This window comes from Nicotiana tabacum, chromosome 3 (genome assembly GCF_000715075.1).
Source record: "Nicotiana tabacum cultivar K326 chromosome 3, ASM71507v2, whole genome shotgun sequence".
NCBI classification, from domain to species: Eukaryota; Viridiplantae; Streptophyta; class Magnoliopsida; order Solanales; family Solanaceae; genus Nicotiana; species Nicotiana tabacum.
In genome coordinates this window covers 212,818,939-212,828,330 of record NC_134082.1, presented here as the reverse complement: position 1 = coordinate 212,828,330, position 9,392 = coordinate 212,818,939, and the positions used below count along the sequence as shown (strand labels likewise).

General features: G+C 32.1%; 1 protein-coding gene across 1 annotated transcript; it reads right to left on the bottom strand.

Moving 5' to 3' along the window:
* On the bottom strand, positions 1-624 carry LOC142179277 (secreted RxLR effector protein 161-like). The gene has a single exon (XM_075248993.1). It carries the CDS (start codon positions 622-624, stop codon positions 1-3), a length of 624 nt encoding a protein of 207 aa, XP_075105094.1.
* Positions 625-9,392: the final 8,768 nt, after the last annotated feature.

The window sequence follows — 9,392 nt, the reverse complement described above, 5'->3', positions numbered from 1 at the left end:
TCAGTGCTTCAACTCAATCAACCCCTTTGTAACTAGTTCACGAATAAAATGATGTCGAATGTCTATGTGCTTCGACCTTCGATGAAATATAGGATTTTTGGTCATTACAATTGCTGATAAATTGTCACAAAAGATTTTTGTTGCTTCCTTTTGCTCTTGGTAAAGATCTGCAAGTATCTTCCTTAGCCATAATGCTTGACATGTTGATGACATTGATGTAACATATTCTGCCTCTGAAGATGGCAACGCCGATGTTGCTTGTTTCTTTGAGCTCCAAGTAATCACTGCAGAACCAAAAGTGAAAAAATTCCCAGAGACACTTTTCCTATCATCCAAAGATCCTGCCCAGTCACTATCCGAAAAGTCATACAAATTAAAACTAGAACATCGAGAGTACCATAATCCAAAATTTATAGTTCCAGCAATATAGCGCAAGATTCTTTTAGCTGCTCCAAGATGATGCTTTGAAGGTTTATGCATAAACCTCGAAATAACTCCAACCGAGAATGATGTATCAGGACGGGAGTGAGTCAAACAAATCAGGCCTCTAACTAAGCTTCTAAAATAGCTTCCATCAACTTTTTCAGTACCATCTTCAAGTTGCAGCTTCTCATTTACATCCATAGGAGTTGGCACTATTTTGCAATTAAGCATATTGAACCTTTTGAGCAAATCAATGGCATACTTCCTTTATGAAATGAAAAATCCATCTTCTCCTTGCTTTACTTCAAGTCCAAGAAAATAGTGCAACAATCCCAAATCTGTCATTTCAAACTTATTCATCATGGAAGATTTGAAATCATATATAACAGAGTACGTTGAGTCCATATATATCATATCATCAACATACAAACATACCAACAAAAGATCATTTTTTTCATACTTTCTTCACATATAAAGTTGGTTCATTCTTACTTCTTTCAAATCCATTTTCTCTAAAATAGGAGTCGATTTTGCTGTACCATGCGTGCGGAGCTTGTTTAAGCCTATAAAGTGCTTTCTTCAGCTTGTACACTTTGTTTTCCTTTACTTTCTTTACATAGCCATCTGGTTGGGCTACATAGACTTCTTCTTTCAAGTCGCCGTTAAGGAACGCAGATTAACATCAAACTGATAAACTTTCCATTTTAACTGTACAGTCAATGCTAAAAGGATTCTTACTGTTTCAAAACAAGCAACTGGAGAGAAAGTTTCGTCAAAGTCAATACCTTGTTGCTGCGAATATCCTTTTGCTACCAGTCTGGCTTTACGTTTCTGCACACTCCCATCAATATGGTATTTTGTCTTGAACACCCATTTTAATCCTATTACATTTTTGTCGTCTAGAAGATCCACCAAATCCCATGTTCCATTTTTCCTTATTGCCATAAGCTCTTCTTCCATTGCACACCTCCATTCCTTTTTTGTTGAAGCTTCTTCAAAGCTAGCTGGATCTGTTCCAAATAAAGCAAAAGTGCATATTTCATAAATATCTGCAAGTAATCTAGTCTTCTGTGGAGGAGTCTCATCAGAATCTTCTGAGTCGGGCACCATCAATGTTGAGCTGTTTCCAACTGGACTAATGTTACTGGAACTTTCTGAAGAGTGGCTTGGTGTATTAACAAAAGGCTGACTTTCTCCTTCACTAGGAAAAACTTCATCTTCCATTACAACTTGTGAACTTTTACTGCTGCTTTCCCATTTCCAACATGAGTTTTTATCAAATGCCACATCTCTCCAGATAATCACTTTGCCATTTGTGGGGTTATATAATCGAAAAGCTTTGGATTCAGAGCAATATCCAATAAAGATGCACTTTTCAGATTTTCCATCAAGCTTTTGATGATGTTGAGAATTTATTAAAGCATATGCAATACAACCAAAAATTCTCAAATGACTTACCCACGGCTTTCTACCTTTCCAAGCTTCAACTGGTGTTTGACCCATGACTGCTCTTGTCGGAGATATATTGAACAAATAAACTGCAGTATGAATTGCCTCAGCCCAAAACTGATTCGGAAGATTCTTGCTCTTCAGCATGCTTCTGGCCATCTCCACCACGGTTCGGTTCTTTCGCTCAGCAATTCCATTTTGCTCCGGAGTGTAAGGTGCAGTCAATTCCCTGTGAATGTCATTATCTTCACAAAACAACTTAAACTCTTGAGATACAAACTCACCTCCTCTGTCTATACGAAGAACCTTAATTTTAGTACAAATTTGGTTCTCAACCAATGCCTTGAATTTTTTGAAGTTTGCAAAAGTTTCTGATTTGAACTTCAAAAAATATACCCAACTCATACGACTATAATCATATGTGAATAGTAGAAAATATCGAGAACCAGCAAGCGATTGCATATTCATAGGACCACACAGATCTGCATGAATAATTTCAAGACAACTAGTAGCTCTCCATGATTTTCCTATAGGGAAGGATTTTCTATGTTACTTGCCATATATATAACTTTCACACACATTTTCAACAGATTTTATGTTTGGCAAACCATGAACCATTTTATGTTGACTCAACAGCATCAATCCATTCATATTCAAGTGTCCATAACGTAAATGCCACAACTTAGATTCTTCAAGATTTCTTTCACTAACAATCAATGCTTGTTCTAATTTTGAAATTTCAATAGGAAACATTTTGTTCTCTGTCATATGAATACTTGCTAAAATTTGACCCGTCTTTTTATTTTTAATAATACATAATCCATCATCAAACAAGATAGAGAATCCACTATTCAATAATTGCCCAACACTTAGCAAGTTATGAGCCAAACTAGGAGCAAAGAGAACATTTTGAATAAGTTTTACTTTACCTTGACTCGTTTGGACAGACATAGTACTTTCACCTTTAACATGTATTTCCTTGTTATCTCCAAGCCAAATTCGCCTCCTTTTTGTCTCATCTAACTCTCTGAATACTAACCTTTCTCCAGACATGTGATGGGAGCAGTCACTATCAACAAACCAAACACCAATCTTATGATCCATGATAGTAGAGCGAGCCATGAAAAGCATGCTTTCTTCTTGTTCTTCCTCTGCATAACTAGGTTGATTGTTTTTTGTACCAGCAGTTAGGTCCTATGTGACCGAACTTGTGGCAGTTGTAACATTGCACTCCATTTCTACCACGTCCAAATTGGCCTCTGCCTCTACCACGTCCTCTTCCTCTAAAAGCACCTCTCCCACCACGTCCTTGTGTTCTTTACTCTGGCGACTTCTCATTCTGAATTGGAGACTCTTCCTTAACTTGAAAAGCTTGTTCTTCATTCTTCTCAATCGACTTGTTGATTCGTGACTCGTAAGATTGCAAAGAGCCCATTAGTTCATCAAATGAAAACACAGATAAGTCGTTTGATTCCTCAATGGCTGCAACCACATGATCAAACTTTGGAGGTAAACTTCTTAAAACTTTTGCTACTACAGTTTCATTACCTCATCACTATATGATTTTATTTGACTTACAATCCTAGTAACTCTTGATAAAAAGTCTTGCACATATTCATTATTTTTCATGAACAATGTTTCAAAATCGCGGCGAAGAGATTGTAGTTTTACAGTAATTACCTTTGAAGAACCTTGAAACTCCTTTTTCAAGATCAGCCACACTTCTTTTGAGGTTGTTGCTGCTGCAATTCTTGAGAAAATTGTCTCATGAACAGCTTGCAGAATAAAGAACAAAGCTTTGGCATCCTGATTTCTGACTTCTTTTAATATCCTCTCATCCTCTGCATCCGGCTCGTCCACATCAACGAACTCATTTTCAACTAAGTACCACAATTCTTGAGACTTAAACAAGGTCTTCATTTGATACTCCAAAACTCATACTTCTCGCCATTGAAGATGGGTATGCGTGGTTGTGAAGAAGAGGAAATAGCATTTGTTGCCATACCTTTTTGTTTTTCTTGTATTTCACTCCCTCACGTGTTTCTCTCCTTATCCCTCTATCGCCCAGTCAAAGACCGAATGCAGGCTCTGATGCCACAATGTAGAAAAAGAGTTTGTCTTTAACTAGAAAACTTAAGGCACATGCAGAGAAGCTAAAAGAGATATTCTGTATAGGGGCTTATTTTATTAACTGAAAGTGGTGTGCCTTTTATAGGCTTACAAGCTCGTAAAGATAATATCTATCCATAACACCCACTTGACTAAAATCTAGGAAATGACCAGAAAAACAGCAACCAAATTAGAAAAAATAGCAATTGTCCTAAAGACTCTGTCAACTCTAGTAAAAGACTTATTCAACTCACAGTAAATAACTTCATCCAGCCAATAAACTTAAAAGAGTATTTGAATCAGTTCTCAATAAAGATAAATATGAACAAAAACACTATTCAAACTCCGAAAAATACTCCAGCATAATATACTGGAGTTACGGTATATTATATAGGTCCAGCATAATATGCTGGAATTTCATACACAACTACTCCAATCTCCAGTATATTATACTGGAACTTTCTACGTGTTGGAGTTCCAGCATAATATGCTGGAAGTTCATACATAGGTGCACCGATTTCCAGTATATTATGCTGGAACTTTCTGTGTTGCAGCAAATAATGACTATTTTAATGACTTTGCAAATGCTGACTATTTTTGAATGATCAGTCCGAAAACTGGCTAGTCTGTGCTATTTTTACCTAAGAAAGTTGGGGCTCAAGCAAACTGGGTTACTTATGCTTTTTAATTGGAATTTTTACATTCTCATGCCATATAGTAAACTATATTACCCTCCATGCTTAACTTTTAATATAATTACCTTCTACATATCTAATTACCATTTATGTACCATTTTAGGATTTTAATGGTATTAATTAGTCTTCTAATTTTACTCAATCGTATATTCACACTCCCCCAAGTTTCTCTCTCCAAATCCCACCACCTCACTCACGTACCAAACCACACCCCACGATTTCCTCTTCAATCACCCATGATTTCCTCTTCTAAAACAAGCGAAAATCTGTAACCCCTCCACCATTGACAACCATTAAAAAGCTTTGAGTCTTTGAATTCGAATTTGGATTTTCAAAAGACATTTGTTTGTTTGGATTGGATGTTGTTGCAAAGAATTGAGAATTCTCTATACGTCTCTCTCTATCTATCAATCCCAAATTTCAGTAATATAAAGCAAAGGAAAAGAGAGCAGCAATTCCACCATTGACAACCATTAAAAAGCTTTGAAGCTTTGAATTCGAATTTGGGTTTTCAAAATCATTATTTGTTTGGATTGGGTGTTGTTGAAAATAATTGAGAATATGGTTTGGAGTTTATATCTCAATTTTGAGGGGTCTTGGTGAAGATTAGACTTGGTTTTGGCTGAATTTCAGATTGAAACTCGAAGAAGAAAAAGACATGACATACATTATATTACAGAAATTGTAGAAAAATTGTAGACTGTTGTTTATTTATTTTTCTTTTATTCATTTAACTATTGTATGAAAATTGAACAACATTGCTTAAAAATTGTATTTAAGTGGTATATATTGTAGTTGTATATAACTAAGTAGAAATAATGTACACAAATTGTAGATAATTTGTATAATATATAATTAGTTGTATGAAATTTTTTTTTTACTATGTATAAATCAGATACAAAATATACAAAAGACATATTGTATAAAATTTGTATTTAAGTTGTATGTTATTGTAATTATATTTAACTGGGTAGAAATAATGTGTGAAAGTTGTAGAAAATTATAGATAAATTGTAGATAAGTTGTATAATATATAATTAGTTGTATGAAATTTATTTTTACTATGTATAATTAGTTGTATGAAATTTGCTTGTCTTGGTATACTTGTCCTACTTCAATAAAACTTGATGTACTATCTGTTATTATTATACTTTCATATTCCTCTATAACGGGAGATGTTGACATATCAAGTAACTTTAGTGTTCCAGACGAACCTGCATGAAAATAAAGATAAATTCTGTTATGAGCAGTTTGTAGAAATTTTGTAAATAATTTGTAGAAACATTGAAATTTTGTATTTCATATTAATTTTTCAAATGATATGAAGTTTTATTGCAGAATATATGTATAAATTTTATAAATATTGTTTGAATATATATATATATATATATATATATATATATATATATATATATATATATATATATATATATATATATATATATATATATATATATATATATATATATACTCTGACATGTAGTTTATTTTGTAGATAAAGTGTAGGACATTGATATACAACCAGAATTTGATAGAAAATGTAACAGTACAAACCTGCAACTATGTTCTCATTGGTGATACTTAATTCCATATTGAAATCGTGAACAATTATATATAGCGGATATGATCATAAGTTTTTGTTTTCCTTTTTCGTCTCCATGTATACACAACTATAATATAATACCACTTAAATACAATTTTTATATAATGTTGTTCAACTTTCATACAATAGTTAAATGAGTAAAAGAAAAATAAATAAACAACAGTCTACAATTTCTGCATATAATGTATGTCATGTCTTCTTCTTCTTCTTCTTCTTCTTCTTCTTCTTCTTCTTCTTCTTCGAGTTTCAATCTGAAATTCAGCCAAAAACCAAGTCTAATCTTCACCAAGACCTCTCAAAATTGAGATATAAACTTCAAACTATATTCTCAATTATTTTCAACAACACCCAATCCAAATAAATAATGATTTTTGAAAACCCAAATTCGACTTCAAAGCTTCAAAGCTTTTTAATGGTTGTCAATGGTGGAATTGCTGCTCTCTTTTCCTTTGCGTTGTATTTGATTTCTATAATTTTTTCGGATGTATCTATCATTAATTGTTGTGCTATTGTAGAAATCAATAGACTATAACTCGCATCCTCATCGACTACAATGCCATCAACCTGAAATTCTCTAAATCTCCCATAGCTATCTCAATTCTCATTCAGTTATAGCATAATTGGGATTTTAGACATAATTGTGTTTGTTGCAGAAGAATTGTATAGGATTTAGTCATTTTTGTTTTGTGAAATCAGCAAAAATGTTGAACACTGTGTATCGCAAAAATAGAGTCGCTAAATTTTGAATCGAAACAGCCGATAATATTAATGCGTGATTTGCATTATAAAATATCTGGAAGAATATTTAATTCTCCAATATTAGCGCGCCTAAATAAGGAAGCCTACAACTACAATGATTTTTTATTTAATGAATTGTCTATATTTTGTAGAAATACTATTAGCATGACGGGTAATATGCAAACTATGAATATATTTGGTAATATAGTTTCCTATATGGTATAGGAAAGAAAATTTCCCTTTTTAATTTTATTTTGTTATTTATGGTGATCCAACTCACATTTTGCAAAAAGATATTTTTGCTTATGCTTATTAATTTTATTATCTTATATTTGCCTTACCCATGCTTATTATCTTATATAACCGGTATAATTAATTTTCAAACTAGCCAGTACAAATTTATTAAAGGATGATTCTGATATTAACTATACTTATAGCCTGTTTGGCCAAGCTAGAAAAATCAACTTATTTTGAGAAGTGCATTTTTCAAAAGTGCTTTTGAAAAAAATACTTTTGGAGAGAAGCAGTTTGTGTTTGGCTAATTACTCTGAAAAGCATTTTTGAACAATAATTTGTGTTTGACCAAGCTTTTCAAAAAGTGCTTTTAATTATCAAATTACGAATAAGAACATAAATAGATTTACTTAATAATTAATATTATAAATAAATAAATAAATAAATAATCTCAAAAATTTGTTATTACAAGCAATAATTAAATCTTTTCATTTTATTTAAGTAAAATATGAAAACAAAATTAAAAAGTACTTTAATTATTTTAATATTATTTAAATATATTATAAATCATTCAACAAATATAAAAAAATTCACCCCTCAAGTCACTATATATTAGAAAGTTATCCTAAAAATAAGAAGAAATACTTATACATTAATATCCTAAGTATTAAGTTTAACGGTTATTTCGGTATATACTATATTTTGTTAAGGGTATTTTTGGTAAGAAGAAAAGTCAAAACTGTTTCTGCTTCTACTTTTGGAAAGAAGCTATTTTTTTCTGTTTCTCAGAAACTGCTTCTACTTTTTCTCAAAAGTAAAGTGCTTTTAAAAACAAAAGTACTTTTGGCCTTTGGAGAAGCTTGACCAAACAGACTATTAGTCGTTGGTGATTAATCTTTAACTAACCGTTAGTTAGCTCTTAATCTAAAGCTAGCCGTTAATCCTCTACTTATATATGAGGTGTTTTGGAGAGCTAAAGACACTGATTTTCAAAAACTTTCTACTAGGTTATTCTCTTCTATTTATACTGCTTCTATTTCCAATTTGTAGTTAGAAGAGTTTGTTGATTCCTAAAAATTACATCTATTTTATTTATCACTGTATAGATAAAATATCTTTAAGAACAGTGTCCTTCACGCATTTCAATCTAAACCTATGAGCAAGAAGTGTTGTTTCTTTCACTGTTAATATTGAATTCTCTGCTACTGTATAGATAACTTCAAGCCAGAATTTGACTTTTTTCAATTTGGTCAAGAATGACACCGTGGACATGGAATGGGAAGTTTGTTCTTTCCTCTTCCTTTTTCTTTTGTCATCTAACGAAGTCTTCTTTAATCTGTATCAGAAAAAGGAAGTGTGATAGAGATTGGACGTAGTTTTTGGTCTTTGTTCCTTCTACTCGAATTACAGAATATATTTATGTATTTGTGTTACAAAATCTATTTAATATTATGTAAATAATTTATCCCGAACCCAATAACTTATCACGTCCTAAATTTATACTCAAAATCCTGGATTCACTTCTGGACGGATTTATTAATCTATTTACTCCATTTATGTGAGCTTCTCTCGTTACCAGGTCAAGTTCGGATAAAAGATGAAAGATACATTAAATCTACATCCGCATAAAACTAATCAATTTTGTAATAAATTATAGTAGTAATACAAAACGTGTCAGCTAGAGAAACATTTTTGAAAGGTGGCGTTATAGGTAACAAAAAGAAAAAAGATAAACAATACTACAGAAGCTAAATATTAAAGGTATTTTATCCAAAATTACTACAGAAAAGCTAAATAATTGTGGCAGCCTCCCTAAATTATCCCTTTGTTCTCAATTTGCTAAAGCACATAATTAGAGTGTTATTAGCTGATTAAGATTTATTTAGCTTTTTTATATAGCTCTTTTGTTGTGGTTCCTAAAGTTAAACAGCTAGTCAAATTTACTTTGGAAAAAATGACGTTATAACAACTGGTAGTTGGTTGTTGCATATTTTGCATTCCAAGTCTGTTGCTTCAAGAAATACGTAAAATAATTCTCCTACCAATGAAAACGAAGCAGCAAATAGATCTCTAAAATTATGTCAATAACTACGTAATTTGTAGAATTCGACTGCATTATTTGGAAATAAATTGGCGTAGAA

What these genes read in the sequence shown, in the direction of transcription:
- LOC142179277 (XM_075248993.1), bottom strand. Translation starts at nt 624, where the DNA reads ATGGATGTAAATGAGAAGCTGCAACTTGAAGATGGTACTGAAAAAGTT.